At 36.0% G+C, this 21,863-nt stretch overlaps 1 protein-coding gene across 1 annotated transcript in view; it reads right to left on the reverse strand.

Annotated features, from left to right (window-relative positions):
• LOC145674254 (uncharacterized) overlaps window positions 1-21,863 on the reverse strand; it is a 65,645-nt gene that overhangs the window by 27,740 nt on the left and 16,042 nt on the right. Inside the window, exon 2 of the mRNA XM_081744089.1 lies at window positions 4,731-4,810. Coding sequence (XP_081600215.1) covers window positions 4,731-4,810 — 80 coding nt within the window. The remainder of the gene's footprint in view (window positions 1-4,730; window positions 4,811-21,863) is intronic.

Below are 21,863 nucleotides of genomic sequence, written 5' to 3' on the forward strand. Positions count from 1 at the left end.
AACAATAATAATAATAATAATAATAATAATAATAATAATAATAATAATAATAATAATAATAATAATAATAATAATAATAATAATAATAATAATAATAATAAACATGTTGTGGTATAGCTCATTTCTCTACGAAAAATCGAGAAGGGGTAGCTTATTCCTGGGAGTGAGATTTTCGAAAGATTATCTCAAGAATGACTAAGGTGATTTTGTTCATATTCTATAAATAAATAATTTCATTAATTACTTGACAGGATGACATAACTCATTCGCCCTCAAAAAACTTAACGAGGATAGCTTATTCTTGAAGGTGAATTTCTTGGGCGATTTCCTCAAAAACGACTCAGGCCGTTTTGTTCATATTTTATTAATGAACTACTAATATGGCATAACTGAAAAATCGTACGAATGTTCGTTAATTCTTGGGGATGATTTTTCCGGATAATTAAAAAAAAACTACGGCGATTTTATTCATATTTCATAGTTAAATTTTTCATAAATAACCACACAATATGGTATAACGTATTTGTTCAGAAAAAATTATGAGGGGTAGTTTTGTAACAATTTCCTCAATAACTTGTCATGCCGTTTTGTTCATATCTCACAAATAAATATTTCATTAATAACACTATGGAGAGGGTGTCGTGATTACGTGGACAGTGCAGCGGTGGTTTAATAAGTTTAAGGACGGTGACGAAACACTCGAAGAGGCACCACGTGCCGGAAGGCCAAGACATGTACAAAATGAAGATCTTCAAGCACCAATTGAGACGAACAATGGCCAGACATGTGGAGAACTGGGACAAGAATTCAGTGTGAGTGGAGAAACCATTCGGCAGCACCTCCATCAACTTGAGAAGCACTACAAGTTGGGTCGATGCGTCCCACATGATTTGACTCCGGGCCAGAAGGCAACGTGATCAGACATCTGTTTCTTTGCTGTCTCGTCTGAGGAAGGAGCCATTCCTGGACAGGGTGTTGACATGTGATGAGAAGTGGGTCCTGTACGAAGCTCCACGGGGCCGTCATTGGTTAGTATACTCATCCTCAGGGGCACAAAATGGCTTAAGTCTTTCTTCAGAGCACGGTCTTTACATTATTATTATTATTATTATTATTATTATTATTATTATTATTATTATTATTATTATTATTATTATTATTATTGTCTCAACAGTGAAAATACAAGAATATCTATAAAAATTACACAATATTAATATACTACCACTCTTGATAGACAGAAAAAGAAATATGAATATCGTGTTCTGAAGAAAGTCATAAGCTGTTGTGGGCCCTGACAATTAGTGGCCGAATGTTATACTCAAAATATTGGAAGAACAATTCACTGAGAGACGTTACTTTCATTTGAAACAGTCGGACGCTTTAAAATTTTTATTCTTAGCATGTTTAGTTCCCTTGAATCCCCGAATAACAACAAAATTCAGAGACAGTTGGTGCTAAATGCCTGACATTAACACACTGTGTAGCATTTTTCTGCTTTAGCAGACATTAAAGAGTAAACATGCACTCATTTTACATTGCTTTGCAGAAAAAAAAAAAAAGCTGTATTTATAGTTTTCATAGTACTATTTATAAATTCTATACTGCTGTCCTAGAAATTTAGCAAATCCCTTTTCTCTTACTTTTCGGGTTGGTGTGAAAAAATAGTTTTGGTTATTTTCTTTCTAAGACTTTAATTTAGAGTTACTCATTGTTAGAGCGCTGGGCTACATCAAATATGAAATTAAACATGCGTGGCTTTATATGTTGTTTCGAGTTTTTTTTTTTTTTTTTTTTTTTTAATGTTACCACATCTGTAAAGTAAAATCGCTCAAACCGTCCTCAGGCAGCTTCAAAGGAAGAGTAACACCATTGAAGAAAAGCACATGTTTCTTTGTTACATGAGAGGGATATTTCAGCAAGTCCTTCCACTTGAGGGAGGCCTGCCAGTTGACCTGCTGAAAAAGAAAGCGATGTTGCAATGTTCACTCTCTTGCGTACTGGTTCTTCAGTAGTCTTCGCAGAAAGACAGATTTATCTAGTTTTTTCGTTACTTTTGTCTTCGTTCCAACCTCCTTTCGTCTCCCTTAGCTTGAAGGGTATAGTTATGGGACGTTAAACTGAAATATTTCATTTAATTTGAATTCAATTTGAATATGTTGTAATGAAAAGAAAAAAGAAATCAATCATTAATTTCATGATGTGTGCTTATTTTACTTTTAAATATAGCATATTGTGTAACTTCCATAACGATACCGCTTGTACGAATCAAACATGTTAAGTGGTTCGCCACCCCCCCCCCCACACACACACACGTAAGGCATCAGTGCCGCAAAAGCCTGATGAGAAAACAATACAATCTTTCTTTGCCACCCCCAAAAATCCGTCCTTGACCTCGACTGTCCATATTATTACATTGAATTCCTTTAATGATTGTTGTGTTAGTGGTTGTTATTAGTTATTATTATTATTATTATTATTATTATTATTACATAATGTATGCATCGATAATATAAGTTTAGCGATGACAACAGCGTATCACCTCGATACTAAACACGTGCCGTTTATGGCTTATTTGGAGTGTTATTTATGAGGGCGTTTAGGGTAAATTTTCTAATTGAGTACAAAGGAACCCGGTTGGGGACCAATAGAACGTCTCGACTATAATGTCTAGACGTGCTGGGATGCTGCGAGGTTTACAGTGAAGGGTGTTCTTTCTAATCCGTATTAATTCCTTTACATTTTAAGTGCATTACCCTCGCATGTTTAGTAGTTTTTCACCCCACAAATACTTCTTGTAATTTCACTTTTTAAACGCAAAAGTACATTCAAGACAGAAAGAAAAGGTTCATGAATCAAACACATCATTAGAATTTTTCAAGAAATTCTCCATACAGAATAATGTTACTAGATGAAACAAATAAAATGAAGTCTTCAATTTAAAATGCCACGATTTTGCACCGAGTATAACGTAGACGAAGAGGATGATGGTAATAAATGAAATGATGGAATGACGAAACTGGAGTACTCCCGAAAAACCCAAGCACATAATGTTCCTCCACCACAAACCCAACTAGGCGCGAGTAGGGATAGAGTCCGGAGCCACTGGATCTATCGCTGACCCACCTTGGCCCTTATGATTATATATTAGTGTTGTGATAATACTTATATTGATCAATAAACAAGCACGTCGGACATAAAAATCCCACTTACGGATTTAATATTGTAAGTTTGTTATCACCGTAAATGGCGTTTTACTGGCAACATGTCACTAAATAACTTATTTCTGCTGGAACAAGATAAATTCAGTTAACTTTCGTGAGTGTGCCAGATGGTTGTATGAAAACAGGTTGTCGAGTTGAAACCCATATTTTACCCAGCAGTAAAATGGTACCATTGCCTAAAACAAGAAAATCAGTATCCCTTGTACACGGTAAATGAAGATATCCGATTTGTTAGTGTATAAAAAAAAAAAAATCTCTGTCTGTCCAACGAATCTATATATAAAGAAAAATCTAACACGTGACTCAACGCAAAACATCATCACAACTGTGGCCGCATAAAAATTAAATAAAAAAAAAAAAAAAAAAAAAAACAAGTCGGAAGGACTTCTGATGAGTTTCTGGCCTCGTGAAAGAATATCGTTTCTAAAGTCGACAGGTTTAGTCGGTGATACAGACCAATCACAACCAATTTCCGAAATAGTATTGCGAAGGGTATTTCTAGCAATGGACAGTTGAATCAAGTGCTATATAAGAACCCACTTCTCATTGTCAACGGTCTTAGGACAACATACATTAGATTGAAGCTAACTGGAAACGTGTAGTAAGATCCAACGAGTAGTACCTTTATCTGTAGTTCAATGATACAAGACCCGAGTGAGCCACAAACCCAGGAAACGTTACAATCACAACGTGTGGAGATGTGTATTTCAAGTTCCACGAGGATCTGTGATGGTGTATGGGTGTTCTTTAAGCCATGACTTTGTTTCTAATACAGGTCAACATGCACATGAACCAGCATGTTTATCTTGACATCTTAAGTAGGTAGATGTTGCGATTACTCCAACTCTTTCGTAACAAATATATCATGTACACTCCTTTCGTAAAAAAAAAAAAAAAAAAAAAAAAAAAAAAAAAAAAAAAAAAGCGGAGGTGTTGAACCACTCAAAGCGTTTGTACAGTCCGCAGCAAAAAACCTGCAACATGAGCATGTAAGTTTATTGTGAAACGACCAAGTCTTTTGCTTCAAAATAAGTGTGCAGTTGAGGATGTCGAGGTTTCTCCTTATTCGTGCCACTTAGCGTTATGTTGATTCCTTGCGCTGTGCGCTGTTACGTGCAGTGTGCGAATTGAAAAATTTTCCCAGGGGGGGATGAATTTCACCCATATGCGCACCCAGTCCTCCCCCCATATATATATATATATATATATATATATATATATATATATATATATATACTAACAAGTACAAAACAGTTGAGATGTGAGATCTTTCATAAATTTTCACTCAAGTAATATTTAGGTTAGCTACGCAAAGTAAGAATTGTTCCCTTTTTCTATCTTATCTTTATGTCCATTTAAAAATACTCCAGAGGAGGAAAAAGTTATCCCTGCCAGGGATAAAATTTTTCTTCTCCAGGGTGGGAAAGATTTTTGTCAGGGGGGGAAATCCCTGGCATCCCCCCCCGCCAATTCGCACCCTGGTTACGTGTAGTTTCACAATAAACTTACATGCTCATGTTGCGGGTTTTTTGCTGCTTACTGTACATGGTTTCGAAAACTTTCAGGTATCCTCTCTTATCTGGTTTGGCCTGCAAAATTAGATTCAATTAAAAATCTGTGGGACTATATCATTACAGTATTTTACTCCAACTTTGGGATCTACTTGAAAGCAAGTGACTTTCAGTTTCACGCGATGTAGCAAGTCTAAACCAGTTATGTGGCGTAGACTATAATTTTACGTCTACATGTGATTCTACTGTAATCTGTAATCTACACATAATCTACAAGTAATTTTTCCGTTTAGAACATGTAGACGACATGGGCTATGATTAATGCTATTTTCTTGTACAGAAAGAAAATTTGAACTGCAAACTAAGTGTAAACTGAAAATGTGTACACCATCACAGATCTTCGGGAGGTGCATCAGGAACTGGTACCAGCTGGTAAGAACATCAATGCACCTGTGTTCTGTCAGCAGTTGAGCCGCGTTCAAAAAAAACTGAAAACTCTGAAGCCAGCACTTCTGAGTCGCAAAAGGATCTTCCTGTTACAAGACAACGCTAAGCCCCACGTAGCTAGGATGACCCGGGACACCATTCTACGCCTTGGATGGGAAACAGTATTGCATTCGCCATACTTCACGAGCATTGTACCGTCCGTTTATTACCTGTTCCATTCTTTGGACAGTTACCCTAGAAGACTCCAGTTCAAATCCCTAGTAGAGGTGCAAAATGCACTTGATACCTTCGCTTCACGGTCCACCAAATTCTACCACGATGGGATCCATAGCCTCCCAGAACGTTGGCAGAAGATCATCGATGCTGATGGGGACTATTTTTGATCTTTTAGGTACGTCTTAGCCCTTAGGTGACATATCGATGTTCGAAGGTAGTGGCTGAGAAAGCGATATAACTTCCTTGGTTACCTTTATAGATAGGTTCTGTGTACAAGGGCTTAAATTGAAATAGTTATGCACAAAGGTATAATGTTTGGTCCGGGGCAGTAGTTCTTGGTTAAACATGATAAAACTGACTGGAATATAATTTATGGAGAAGAAGCAAAAATAAATATTATAATAATAATAATAATAATAATAATAATAATAAGAAGAAGAAGAAGAAGAAGAAGAAGAAAGAGAAGCTAAAAAGCAGCGTTTTTATTTTCCCGGAAGAAAACCAAAATTTTCCGGTTTTATCAGGCCTCAAAAACACTAACTGCAACACGTTCTTTTTGTACATTGTAGTTGGCCCCCTTCAAAAACGACGGGCCTCTCTTACATAAACCTGCTAGCTACACCCCTGTGCTTAGGGCAACCAACTTTATGCTTTATACAGCTGTATATTTTGCTGTATTTTTCCTTACATTATGCGTTATTATACTTTTTTCTAAATTATGACTTAATATGCTGTTTCTTGAATTATACTTGTTTTTTACCTCTTTTTATTACATATTTGTTTTATTTTACTCGTTTTCATTACACAATTATTAAAAATGGATATGAAACTATTAATTTTCCCCTTTAAAATTACATAAATACGGTGGCATCAAGGTACGGTGATACAAAATTGCATCAAGGTGCCCAGAGAGGAGGAATTCGAACTTTCCATTGTTACGCGTAAAGGGAACAGTCAGACCGGTAACCTGTTGCCCCCCCCCCATGTAAGCAAATTTGATTGGAATTGAGCTAGATCGTTTGATCGCCAACGATTATCGTTTGATCGTCACGCATGTGGACGTACTTCAAATAATTATGTAGGTGGGCCAACAGTCCTCCCCCCCCCCCCCGATTGAATTAAATTTGATCAGAATTGGGTCAGATCGATTCATCGTTGTTTGATCGCCAACAATTATTGTTCGATCGCCACGCATATTGACTGGTCTAATGCAAGTAATTATGTATGGGGGCCAATAGGTTAATCTTTTAGCCCCCCATGGAACCTAACAGGTCACCGGTTTGATTTTCATTGTTTACGGCATTGATAACAACCTTTGCTGATTTTTTTTTCCTTTGATACAAAATATAACAACATATTTTTCTTTGTTGTACACATACACAGGTTCTGGAATAAAAAGCATTAAGCATTATGCTTTATGCTTTATTTTTGTAAATTATGCTTTATTATATTTATAAGATTAGCAAATTTGGATATGTCAAGTGGTCAAAATCACCGATATGGTACAAACCATAGGTGGAAAATTTCATTATGCTCTTACTGCTTTTTATGATTTATGGTTGCCCTACTTATAATGCTGATTGGATAATTGAAAGAAGAACAGTGAAAATGGGCGGAAAATAGCTCTACTCTACCTCACAGTGGTAAGGCAAGGACTCATTCCCTTCGTTAAATCTGAATAGTCGAAAATTTACAAGTTCCAACAGTGTAAAGGTTCTACTTTTGCCACAGTAGCTAGAGATGCGGACAAGACAAGATTTGAGGCTGTCTCGTCTCGAAAATGTGCTGTAAAAGTGATGTCTCGACTCGAAAAATTATATTTCTCTATTCGAAGAGCCGTGTCTCGACTGGAATTTTGTCAGGAAAATCCTGTCTCGACTCGTCTCGTGCGCATCCCTAACAGTAACACAATATAGGTTCGTACATATTTGGTGAAAAACAATCAAAGCATCAAAATAATAATAATAATAATAATAATAATAATAATAATAATAATAATAATAATAATAATAATAATAATATACTGAATAAAAATTACAAGCGAAGGAAAGAAATGAAACAGGAATAGCTGCGGGTAAGCCATGTTAAAACAATAACATTTAACTAGAAATAGAACATTCTAAACTGGTTCAAGGTGCTGTCGCCCGGGGCCACCATCAATGGTATTTTAGATATCTCACTATCTCAAGATAAATTTGACGCTTATTGTCGAGCCACCGCACCCGAAAAATTCCAACGTTAGATCATCAGGACAAGAGTGATTTTGAATTACTGTTAATCAAAATTCCGCAGTTTATGTATAGTAACTGCTGTGCCATTAACACCTTCAGCGAAAAAAAAAAAAAAAAGTCGAACACTATTAACTTCAATAAAGATAATGAAAAATACTGTTTTATTTTATGAGGGCATACTTATATTAATGAAAAAATAATTTCTTTTAGCAGGAAATGTATTTTAACTGCCTTAGAAAGTGTTTTTAAGGGAGGAGTTACAATTAATGGGTGCAGATTGACTTTAGGAGAGTTGAGTATAAATACAGCGTGTGGAAAAAAAAATCAAATATTTCAGTTTAACATCTCACAATTATGTTCTTTAGGCTAAAGGAGACGGGTGATTAAGGCTAGTGAATGATTATGGAAGAATTGTTGGAACGAAATGAAATCTTTAAGTTTTACTTCCCACGGTTGTGCCGACTAGGCTAAAGAAGACGGTAATGATGAGAAATGGAGGAATGAAGAAAGTGGGAGGAAACGGGGGAACCCCGTGAAACCCCGCACACGGTGTTTGTCCACTACAAAGTTCAGTTGGCGCGCTGGGATCGAACAAAGAACTCTGAGCCACCGCGGCCCCAATTGGTGGAATGAACATGTGGGAGGAAACAAGAGTACCTCGAGAAGAAAAAAGGTCACGATGTTGTCCACCACAAACTTACTTGGCCGGGGGATCGAACCTGGAACACCACGTACCAGAGGTAAGTGCTCTACCACTTAGCTATGGTCCCCTGTCCAGTGTGTGAAAATATGGCGTAAAGACTACAGTGAGCAAAACACGAATGCTATCTACCATAATCAGGGCAGAAGCGTATTAGGGCGTGCGTTCGTAAGGAGCAGGCGCTTCCGCGACAAAGGATATAGCCTATGCATAAATAAGAATAGTGGAAAATAACTTCATGTTGCAAGGGGAAAGAATACGACACTTCTCTGATCACGTTTTACACGTAAGCTTATCTTATGTAGTGTATCACGCATTGCACTATGTGCTAATGTGCACACTTCTCATTTCGTATTTCTATCTCACTATACATGTGAGAGGTAAGATCCCGATATATTTTGATTAATTATGTAATCCTATTTGTGAAATTGAGTAACCCATTTCTTCCTCACATACCAAATTTATGCTCCTATAAACTGGGATAACACCGAAAGCTTAAAGCCCGTTATAGACGAACAATATTCCATGATATATTGTATCAAATATTTCATCAAAGCGCAATTTGAACATGTATGATACCAAGTTGTATGCAATTTTGCGGTTGGTTACAACATTTGATACAACTGTTCTAAATTAGAACTTGTTCTATTTCTATCCAACATTGTATCAAAGAAAACAAACGAAAATCGCTATGCGGTGGCACTAAAATCGAGTATAATGTGGACAGGGAAAGTTGATATTCTTTTGATGCATACTAGCAGTAATTTGTGTTATATAACTATAAAATTAAAGAATATTGGAGCTAAGTACCACAGGTGACTTCCCAAAATTGGCGTAGATTGAGAATATTCCGTGAAATTAAAAAAAAAAATAATCTTTCACTTTCCTTGATTTGAATGATTTCTTAAGACTTTCTGGCATGTTATTACTTTGGCGCACGCTCAGATTATTGCGTACAGATTGACAATATGCCTGCATACGATGTCTCTGGAATGATAATGTGCTATCTTATTATATGTAGTTATTTCTTCACGAAATTCATTCGTAATGTCTTAAAAATTGTTTCTCAGGGTATGAGTTGAATTCATGAGTGCAGATTCACTTTATGAGGACACTTTAAGGTATAAATACGCATCGGACGAATACCATTTAAAAGGAGACTGGAGAAAAAAAGCAACTTACGATAGGTGGTCATTAAAAGAAAGGATGATATTTAACCGATTCAGAGCAGGAGTACAGCATGGGACCTACGAGTTAGCACAGGGTTGGGTTCGCAAGAGACAGCGGCATCAGTGACTCAAGGTGAGAGCGAAAAAAAGAATAGTGTGAAAAACACTTGATGTTGCATAAAATCACATATGTTAGAGTGCGTAATATTTTTGCATTTCTAAATATAAATTAGTAGTTTCCTACACTGGAAAGTCCTCCGGAATTAATATCCTACAGAACCCTCTTTAATATGTGCTCTCTCATTTTAACTGTAAAAACTAACATTTGGTAATTGTTTAGTAATGGGGGGGCATCACTAACGAAGACAGAAAACAACGTGCTCTGCGGGACTCTAACCCGCCTCCCCGTCTCCTTTAACCTAACCGGCATAAACGTGGGACGTAAAACTCAAAGATTTCATTTCATTTTTGTAACCCGCCTCCACTCGCTAACGCTCGCTCGGCAATACTGTGTGAATTAAATGTAATTAACCTAACGTAACCGAATGTGAATAGAATATCGCAAAAAGTCAATTAAAAACCTGGCCCCCCAAAGCTAAACAATAGCCTAACGTTTTTATGGTGGACTGTTTATTCTTAATCAGTGCCCCAAACCAGTAGCGTACCCAGGAATTTATTTCGGGGGGGGGGGGGGTTCAAACTAAATATGAAGCTATTTTATATTAAAATTGCTAAAATTGCCCCTAAAATTAGGCTAAATTTTTAAAAAGTCGAAATTTCGGGGGGGTCCGGACCCCCGTGTCCCCCCCTTCCGTACGTCCCTGCCCCAAACTTACTTAAAAATCAACTGAATTAGACGAAAGTTAAGCATCGGACAAATAAATAGAATATAGATTCATACGTATTTACTCAATAAGAAAGGAAGCATGAAAATAAGATTTATTTGGGAATAGCAATTAAGGAGGGAAATGAGACAGAAGTAACTGTGAATAGTCATTCCATTCATTTCTACAACATTATTCATTATAGTTACACCAGCAGTTACAATCATAAAACTACACAGATACGTTTAAGTAACCTAACAATTGAATCAAGAAATATAAACATTCGAACAAGTATATTCATCTTTATGTTTGATTGTTTATAATGGATGCGAAAGTTTTAGCCAACTTATTTGACCAAATTACCATCAAAGAAAAAATTGATACAATATTTGATGGAAAAGTATGACGATGTATAATACGCTTAAGCTACACCTTTTTGTTTTGCAATATTGTTCGTGCAAGCTTGATTTTACTGAGTTTGCGTAAAAGTTTACCCCTGTAAACCCCACTTCAGTGTCTTTTTCAAAAACTTCAACTGATTGTCAGCCGAGGGTAATTGTAGAATATTTATTCAAAATTTCAAGGTTTTGTTCAATTTTGTGCCCGATATTTTCGGAGACAAAGTTATTGTCCCTATAGGCACGACCAACATGTTAAGACTGAAGTTAGGTTAGTTTAAGTTAGCTTAGGTTGCATATTTGATGACCTACCCTCCGACATATAGCCCAAACAAAATCCCAAGTTCAGTTTATAACTTAAGTAGTTAAATTGGGCAAAATACTCTCATATTTACAATCTAGGATGAAGGCATAAGCGTACATGATTAGATTCAGGTATTGCCCAATTTAACAAACAGGTATTTGCTTATTTAAATGTTTATGCATATGCGTAGAACAATAGTTCCGGATATCTGATTAATGAATGACCATTAGATTTACTCTTTGAAATAGCTGTATGCATAAACATCTAAATATCAGTTAGTCAATAATAAATTTCAATTAGCATACTAAATGTGTATAATTATAGCAACTATAACATATACTGCATATTAATTATTATTAACAAAACTTATTCACCGTCCTTATCCGTTCCTGAAAATATTCAAACAAATAGTGCGATAGGACGTTGAGAAGATAAATGTCTTTTCCGAAACAATATTTTTTTTCTACAAAAATCTGTCTAGTTTCTATAATATTTACCTTTTATAAGTCGATCACCAGTAAGCACAAAAGGCGCCAAATAAAGATAATAAATTTATGAGTATACTGAATTAAAACTCACGACTGAATATAAAATTCTTTTGCCGCGCAGTCAAAGATATAATAATTCAGATAATTGATAACAACTACAAATATTTCTTCTTAAATAATTGATTAAATTTGTAAGCCATCTTGTGTCAAACTAACAGCTAAAATTAAATAATTATTATGACTTTCTCTTTCTTAAAATTATGCTGGAATTTGAGTTTCACCTACGGAATGCTAATAACAATATTAGACTAAAACAATTGTTGATTACAAAATGAACACAAAGATGAACGCTTGAAGTTCTTTTTTTCTTTTTGACTGTTTAACATTGATCCCATTTTACAAAATGGATGCCATTCTACCTAGATATTGAACATTCTGGGTTTCAAGGACGAACTCAGCCTTGGATACTTTTAAATCATTATTATTTACCCAAATTAATTAATAATATAAATTTCAACAATTGTACGACATTATTACCTTAACGTTATAAATGGGTTCAGATTTACAATAGCTGAGCATAATAAAATTTAATTTCACAGTTAAAAATGAGTGAGTGCATATGTCAGAGGACTGTATTAGACATTAATTTGCACTGGCGGAGTATACCTGACAATCAGTGGCGTATTTAAGGAAGAAATCAGGCGTAATCCCCCCGAAATTGTATTTACTATGTTAAAGTAAATGAAATATCTTGCATAATTTTCACATTTCCAGGAACAAACTTAGACAATCCTTCCCCCCCCCCGAAACAAAATCGTAAATACACCACTGCTGATAATGGAAAGGTGTATTTTATATTTACAAGAGTAGGGTTACTAGAATGAAACCATTACAAATGCTAGTTTCCAACCAGACAATGTATCCATGTAAAAATATTTCTGTACTGGATATAAATAAGAATGACAGTTACTTTGTTTGAGTACTAACTCCTCATTGACCGTTCCATCTATTTAAATTATTTTTGTTGTATAGTCTAGCCTAGCTTAGATTTTTATCACACTTTCAACTACGAGAAGAGATGGAATGAAGGATCAGGGGCGGATCCAAGGGTCCCCGAACGCCCTCACCCCCCAGAAGAGGAAACTTTCTTATCTTATATATAAATAAAACCCATCCCAGAGTTTGAAAGCTCTTAAAACTAGCTCTAAGTAGAAATATTAGAACCCACCGCCCCACCCCCAGAAGTCCATTCTGGATCCGCTCCTGTGAAGAGAAAATCACCGATATTAGTGTCCAATTCATAGTTTTAGTAATCGCTGACAGAAATAGTAGAAGCCCTGACGCCGTTCCAAATTTATTCCCCGTTGACATGGAAGTAAAGGGCGGGGGGACGAGATGTAAAAATAATCGATTACAACACATGATAGGGTCCAAGCTATAGTTTTGGGGGTCGCTGAGGCGAATAGTGGTATTCTCATTGACGTTTGAGCTCTAATTCATCCTACATCGGTATAGAGTGAGGGATGGGGATTATGGATTCGGTTTCTTTCGATTTGTGCTTCGGTATTTGCGTTCTCTGAATGCATTTGTGAATTAAATGAAACTGATATTTAATTTAATATTCACAGAAATTTAGATAATCACTGGCTAGATTACGCAAGTCAGAAAAATTTAATACAATGTTAAAATAGGCGGATTCAGGCAGGCCAAAGAGTCGTTTGCCTGCCTTTCAGCGGCACAGGCACCAGTGCTGCAAAAGCCTTCTGACAGTAAAACTAAGAATCTTTCACCGCTCCTGCCCCGACGCTCCGCAGTAGTTCGTCCTTGGTTCGCCCCTGAATGTTAAGATGATTAGGGGACTAGTATTGTGATTTTAATTTGCGTATTACTGCATTACGTATTAACCCCTTATCGCATGCCGTGCCATATATGGCACATACCCTTTTTTCACTTTAGCTTCTTTGTGATTTATCAAAGGCATCAAATGACTATTTTGTCTGTTCTGTGAGAAATTGACGTGTATGAATAAGAGATTTTCGTGTTATCTGACATGTTCTTTGTGAGTTGTAAGTGTGTTATATATGGCACTTACTTATTTCTGGTCGGAATTAGGTGAAAAATCTAAAATTCAAGTTTTAATTCCCATCTTAGTTTTAGAATAAAGAGCTACTGCTTTATTTTACTATCTTAGATACTGTGTATTTCACCTTCCCATATGAGGATTTCCAATACTGATTATTTTTTTTAATTCATAAGCTCAAGACCGTCATTTCGAGATGATTTAATACCCGTTATATACATTAGTGGTAAGTACTTACCATTTTTAAAATAATTTTCTAACTTAGTAATACTGGAATTTTGGTAATATTTTCAAGTCGCTATATTTCCTCTGAGAATCCCGGTATTTATTAATCTGGTAGTGTTTGAATGAATTATCTGGCAACACTGGTGGGTCAATGCCCTTTCCGGCCTCCCGTCAAAGAGATTGAAGAACTAGAGCCTTTCGATTTCAACTGTATCCCTTCTGGCGCTGTTGTCGATATGTGATTTCCCGCACCTCCCTCGAAAGAGGAAAGACAAGTTGCTGAGGCCGACATCTTTCAATTGTTGAATGCGGAAACGTTGCCACAATGAATTATTTCAGGGACTTCGCTGTGCACTGTCTTGTTCGCCATTCTAAGTAGCCTACGATCTTCACTCGTCAAGACCAAACGACTGAATGACAAATTGGCAACGCAGCTGACGTCATTCACTTCTTTTCCCTAAGCAAAGGAGCGTTTTTCATCCACCAGAAGGTGGCGGGGGTGGGGTCGAAGTGTATTTCGTCTACTTTCCGAGGGCACAGGTGAAACACACAGTATCTAAGATAGTAAAATAAAGCAGTAGCTCTTTATTCTAAAACTAATAGTTGAATAGCGTCGGCAGTTGGCAGGAATTTTCCCATAAGATGGGAAATATTGAATCCTCAGAGAAATGTGGAATTTCTTATTTAAAATACAAAAAAAAAAAAAAAAAAAAAAACCGGGAAACTCTGCAATGCTCAATTTTGCTTGCACCTTTTTTTCATTCACATTTCTTTAATTATTTTACTTACCCCCCTTTCTAGCAGCAATACAGACGCAAACAGTCATCCATCTCAAGGTTGACGGCCATTGATTTTATCTAAACAGACATAACTGACAATCTAACTGAGGAAGAGGGAAATTATATTAAGGTAATAAATAATATTAGAATGAAGTCAAGGATAAAAGAAGGGATTAATACCATGAACCGGAAAATAATCGTGGGTTCAAAACAGATCTATTCGCTGTGTTTCTTTGCACACGTCGGATGGTGTTTTATTTTTCAAAAACACAGGAAAATAGTCATCCGATCTGAGGTTTGCGTTTTGGCACGCTCACAAACGTCACTGAATGGCTAGAAGAAACATATATTTTCTTTGCAGGAAATTTTCATCTGATCGGGAAATGTCGTTGCTTATAGCAGAAAATTTGCTATTATGAAAGTGAGAACATACTTGTAGAATTTGTTTTGACTCTGATTGTGATCACAACTTTTTCGTGCTTCGAAGGTGTGAAGTCTCATATACACCAAATTTATGTATTTCCATCAATATACACTTTTTATTACTTTATACAGACACACATTCGCTGACACGCCAGTGGTGGCTCTTAAAGGAAGTCCCAACGGCAATTTTTTTATTGTTACAAGTTAAAGGAAGAAAATTCAAGGAACATAAAAATTATTAAATAAGGTTTCCACCCCTTAGTTTATTAATCTAAGAAGTGCTTTTAAAATTATCACCTCCCTCAAGATCCGCCACTACTAGTAGCATTTTCAATTTATACATTTCCATTTCATATTGCCTTAACTATTTTACTTTTCGCCTATCTATTTAACATGAGTATATATACATTTAATAATAATTATATATTAACAGTGATGAAACCGTGATAATAAAATGCGGATAATAAATTACCAAACGCAAAATTTGCGTCACTGATACCGTATCTCAAAATGAGTATGCGATATTGACTATGCCAAACTAAGATAACTTTCCGTAATGATTTGCGTCAAAGCAACGCAAAATCTGCGATTTAATTTGCGTTAATAGGCTTATCAGTTTTGGTAAGTTTTTGCGTGGCGCTACGCTTCGCAATTTTAGCGGTGGGTGTTGTGGAACAATGTCTCTGAAACGAAGATTTTGTGGTCGACAAATGCAACCGTTACCTAATGAAGTCTCTCTACTATATTGCCGGTATAGGTACTGTACATTCCGTAACGATCTACACAAAATTTGCCGATCATAACTCAACGCAATTATAACTGCATACCGATTATTGCAATTTAAAATACAAGCTTACCTGTCGTTATAGCAAACCGCTACTGAATAGGGTTTCTTGACAAATTTTGTCCTGTCCTAAATACGTACAAATCTTCGCCAAATGTTTGACCGCAAATGCTGAGAATACATGAGTGCAAGAAGCTAAATTTATGTTGTTTTGGTGCAAAACTCTGCAGAATGAAGCTCCACCATTTGACTATACTTACTAGGCTGTTTATTAATTACACCCTATTACTGCTTACGTTTTCCTTATTATTTACTCAGAATTACTGTTTTATTGTTCACTGCCTCACTCTCCGAAACATTCTGGTGTTAGAATTCTATCTGTGGGAATTATAATAAATAAGACAGTAGAATTGAGTTGAATGGTACAATAGCGACTTACGTAATCTCCTATTGTAAGGATTAAATTTAAAAAATATATATATATAAAAACTATAGTTGGTATATCCTTTACTCTCTCTCTACCTTTACCCTACATACATATTATTCTTTTCTAACTTTTTTATTTTCTCTTTTTCCATCATTTTTGTTTCCGCACTCTTTTACCTTTCCCCAACTATCTGGATTGCTAATCTCTTTTGACTTTACCTCAGACCTGATTTTGGCTCATTTTACCAATTCTGACCATTTATTTTAACTCTCCCGGTAAATTCAAATTTCTAGTATATCCATTCAATACTTATTGAGCCTTTCATAATATCTAAATTCAACTATCTTTATAACAATGTTAAATGTTGTAGGTATTTTATCCCACGATTGCACAATATTTTTTTTTTCTTTTACCACTTGCTGTTAGGAATGAGAAAAAATAAATGACATTAAAGGCTACCAACATTCGTTCAGATTATGAATACAGTTGCCGTTTTTCTGAAAATTTACAGGTAGAATTTGTTAACTCATTAAGGAAGGTGAATGTATAGGGTGTTTGGGTATGTCGTTGACCGTCATCTAATTCATATATTATCGTAGATACAATACTGAAAGATTGACTCTATAATCACGATGCTATATTATGTATGTAACATTTTTAACGTGCTATTTAGTAACATATGGCAAAGAAACTTGTATTTATACATTAATATATAAAATATTTTTTCGCTCATTTTAATCTACGTTATGAGTAGAAATGCTGGTGCAGTTTGGTCATATTAATCTATATTTTTAGCAGAAAATTGGTGCAGATTGAAAATAGGTCGTCATAGAGGAACTGCACTTGTTTGGCCTGTATTAGACATAGGGTTCAGCTTCGGAGTATTTCTGCAAATGGGAGGCCTAGTAGAGCTTTATTTTATGCTTAAAAGTGTAGGGTTAACAGTCTGAAACTCTTAAAAAGCAATGATGATTTCTGACGATCTTTTCCGGTGGTTTTCAATATGCACGGAGGTTTAAGTAGTACTGAGGAAATGCTGCTAACGCTTATTGAGTAGGATCGGACATTTGCTACAGTAGAGAATGTTGTGATCCGGAGTAAATTTTCTCCTGCGGACGACATTAGACGTACTATAAAAAGGTTTAATTAAGTTAGGGCATATGAAGGAGGACTGTACACTGATTAAGAATAGTCCGTCATAAAATCGGTAATTTTACAGTTAAAACGAGGCCACTTGTGCTGTATCGCCGGACCAGTGCGATGGCTATGGTTAGATTAGATTACATTACGTTAGCTTAACTTTAGTTGCACGTCAGTTGCTGTAAAACTAAAACTAGAACGAACCGTGATCCTACAGGAAATCAATATTTAAAAAAAATCCCTATTACACATTTTCAGTCAATGTGTTTAGTGAAGTAGCTATAGTGTCATCCCTATTTGTCGTAGGATCGTGGTTCGTACCTCATTTTGTTTATAAGGCAACATTTGTAACGGTACCACTACCGTGGCGCTGTCAGGTACCTGAGGGGATAAATTACAGAAAAAGGAAATTTCCCGGTACTTCTTTGTACATTTTGGGCGGGAATTCCTTCCCTCAGATACATGATAAGGAAATGCTGGTGTACGGTAGGAAACACTGCTTCACTACGAACAAAATTAGGTATAAACCATGATCCTAGAATAAATAATCTTACTGCTAGAGCTGATTTACTAAATTTTTCTCCCCATTTTTGGGTAATAATCACTAATGTATTGTTATTCAATAATTTCTAGCGTCAATAATGTTCATTGTAGGATCGTGGTTCGTACCTCATTTTGTTTGTAATGAAACAACATTTCAAACTGTATCACTCATGTGGTGCTAGCGTGTATACCTGGGGGAACAAATTCCCGTAAAAGGGTTTTTCCTGAAAAAATCTTTTTCACACGTCGAGCGGGATTTTTCCACTTCTGGTACATAAAAGGAAAATTTGAATCCTACAGTTAGAAACACTGCTACATTACAAGCACAACGAGGTACGAAGCATGATCCTACAATAAAGAGTCTTGACACTAGATTTTATTGAATAACAATAGATTAGTAGTTATTAGGAAAAAATGGGTCGGGAAAAAATAGTAAATTAATTTTAGCCGAAGACTATTTACCCGAGGATCATGATTCATACCTCGTTTTGTTCAGAATGAAGAAAAGTTTTTTAGTAACATTCACATGTCCGTGTCATGTACTTGAGGGGGGAGAAATTTGCAGGAAACGGGGACTTTTTAACAAAAATCTATTTTTTTCTCACTTTGGGTGGGAATTTTATTGCCTTAGGTACATAATATGGAAATTTGACTTATACAGTTGGAAACCTTCATTGAAAAATAATAAGATGAGGTATGAAACATGATTCTCCGATAAATAGTCTTGACGCAATAGCTGGTTGAGTGAAAGTCTACAAAATGCCTCAAAAACCCCAAAATTTAAAAGAACTAATATCATAACAAGTATACCTCTCCGCTTATTAGTCTCTTCCGCAGTGTTGGTTACAACATCAAAAAAGAAAAACACTACATTTTCTTAAAGTATTCTCCCCTCTTGACTTTCGCTGATTCTTCATCAGAAGCCAAAATAAATTCTCCAATTTACACGTAAATTTCCTAAACTTGGTCCGTTCATACAGCAATTAATCCAAACGGAGTGAGTGCATATCAAAGAGGATTTTGTACGATTTTAAATTTAGTATTTCATGTTTACAAGTGTTATGATACAAATACGAAACCATTACAGAGGCTATTCTCGGGTTGAAATGAATGAGTGCGTATGAAAGATGAATTTGTAACAAACTATTTGTAACAGTGCCGGAATGTTTGTGCACAATATAGGAAACCTGTATTTTATGTGTACAAATATAGAGTTACAAGTGCTCTAACCTACGTGATTTTATGCGATATCAAGTATCCTCGATTATGCACATATCCTCCGTAGCTTTTTGTTGACTTACATGCGCGCATGCTCCTCTGTTGGGTACTTTCCCTGATTCTGTTAGAAAACATTCTCGCTTTCATTGGCATAAAATGGTTAGTATTGTTCGGACAGTCTTTTCTATAACACGCGTCCGGACGTGTATTTGTACCCCTAAAGAGAAATTCTGGTAAAGTGATCATGAATGCAGCTTCTGCCGTAAGAAATAATATCCAAAGCATTGTTAGTGGAATAACACATAATAATTTCCAGGCCACATCAATTTGCAGTTATATTATCAAGCTGTAACACAATATTTGGACATTGGTCAGGGTAATAACTATCTAGAACGTCTTAGCGCATCATTTACAGCAAGAAAAGAAAAATCCTTCTTTTAATTTAAAGGACTATTCTTAACCTGCAAAGATGACTATATTTGATATTGTTTCTCACTGGTGGAGTATTTGTACACAGTGTAAAAAGATACGTATATTAAGTTTACAAGTGAAGTATTATTAGCATAAAATCATTACAAGAGTTATAGAAAATCTTATCAGTAAGACACCGACATTGAGGTACTTAGAACTGTAGCATACAAGCACTAACATAATCTAGCCTACACTGTATCCGACTTTATTAACGTAATCTAACCTAACCTACCGTACCGTATCTTACTGTACTTTTATCTGTTCGACTTTACCATAGCACTGTTAGTATATTGTGAATTATGTGAATTACCGTTTTCATGGTAGATCAGTGTGCAGGCATATTATCAAAATATGCGCAATTATTTGTGCATGTACCAAGCAAATATTGCAAAGCAGGATTGAAAGAAACGCGTTTAAAAAAAAAACGTTTTTTATGTTTAAAACATGTTTTTTTAAAAAAAAACGTTTTTTTTTGTTTAAAACAAAGTACTTTGTTTTAAACAAAAAAAAACACGTTTAAAATGTTTATTTTGTTTAAAACAATAATCTAAATAGGCATATATATTCCATTTTTACACGCTCACAGGTATTGCTTGCCATTTATATTCAACCGTTAGATCAAATTTCGAGAACTTCCCTAATCTCGATCTGTCCAAATGTTCAATTCCGGAGAAAGAAATCGAGATTTTCCCCATTTTTGTTCAGTGAATATGTAGTTTCTTTGTGTTACGTTCTACTGGTCGTCTGCATTCTTAATCTTTAAACGCCCATTGACGCAACTGCTGTATCAGGGCTTTAAACCTCAATGGCTCAGTCCCTAATTAAGGCTGGGAGATGGCTTTGAAACCAATTTATTCCTGAAGGATGCAGCTTTCCGCTGGTGTGCATTTTATTTATGTGGGGGTACCACGTGGCGGTGGGAGGAGGGTACATATCGAGTTCTTTTGTTTCTTTTTAAACGTTTTTTTGGGAGCCATTTCCCCTCTTGGGGTATAGATTCATAAAAATTGGTACGTGAAAAAATGAAGTAATCCACTACATGGTAATATCGTGTATTTGTGCTTCTTGCTTATATGGGGGAGCATGGAGGGGGCAAAGTTAGCCAATTTTTGGAGTTTCAGTTTTTTGCCCGTAAATTACATTTATTTTTACAACAAACATCAATAGTTCAGCCCCTAATTAAGCTAGAAAGATGATTTGGTACCAAAGTATTCCTGAGGAATGAACCCTTCCGCTAGTATGAATTTTATTAAGGATAGGCACGAGTCGAGCTAAAACTCGACTCGACTCGAAACTCGAAGCAAATTCGAGTCGAGTCAAAGGTAATTTTCTCGAGTCGAGTTTCGAGCCAAGTTACTGTTTTGAGGTCGAGTTTCGAGTCGAGACGAGTTTGATAAACGGTTCGCTCGTTTTAACTCGTTTTGAAATCATGGCCTGATTAGACTGGAAAGCGAAAGTCATAAGAAATGTAAGCAGTAATATGGAACATTTTTAATGTTGCTCAGAAGATGGAACACTGCTCGCATCTCGTCCCGATTAACAAGACGACTATGGATTTTTATAACGAGACAGGCTCAAATGTGAGCGCCGATGTAAAAACCGGTATATACTGTAGTCCTTACCACCAAGGTTGAGACCTGCGCGATCTAACTTTTGAGCCGAAGCAGAAGCCCAACCCAGGTAGTGATGTTAACTGGGTCAGTTCGGTTCAACTGGGGAGCAGCTCGAGCCGGCTCAGTTGAGATGAGAAACCGACTCGACTCAGGTGAGCCATCGGCTCGGTTGGTGGGCTGTTGGCTCGGTTCGATAAGGAATGAGCCGCTAGAGCCGTTGAGAACCCGAGCCGAGCAGGTTTGAACATGTTTGGCCCAAGCAGTCTAACTATTAACGATTTTTGGTTCGAGCCTGGATATTTGCTCCTCCGGAACTGAAACCCAGAAACTCGTGAACGATGTCCTTGCTTCCTTAACTTCATCTTTTCCGAGGTCAGCAGTCAACTAGTTTTTAGTGTTCAGATACAAACCGCCTATCATTCATATGTATACACGCTGGTGTTGTTATAATAATAATAATAATAATGATAATGATAATAATAATAATAATAATAATAATAATAATAATAATAATAATAATAATAATAATAATAATAATAATAATAATAAGTATCATTGATAATAATTATTTGGTCTAGGAATTAATTCGTGCGGTTGGTACGCACACATTGAAGCTGTAGTACAAACACAAAATACATAAATACCTTAAGA

The sequence above is a fragment of the Thermobia domestica genome, chromosome 17 (assembly GCF_964235325.1).
Source record: "Thermobia domestica chromosome 17, izTheDome1.hap1.1, whole genome shotgun sequence".
NCBI lineage: Eukaryota > Metazoa > Arthropoda > Insecta > Zygentoma > Lepismatidae > Thermobia > Thermobia domestica.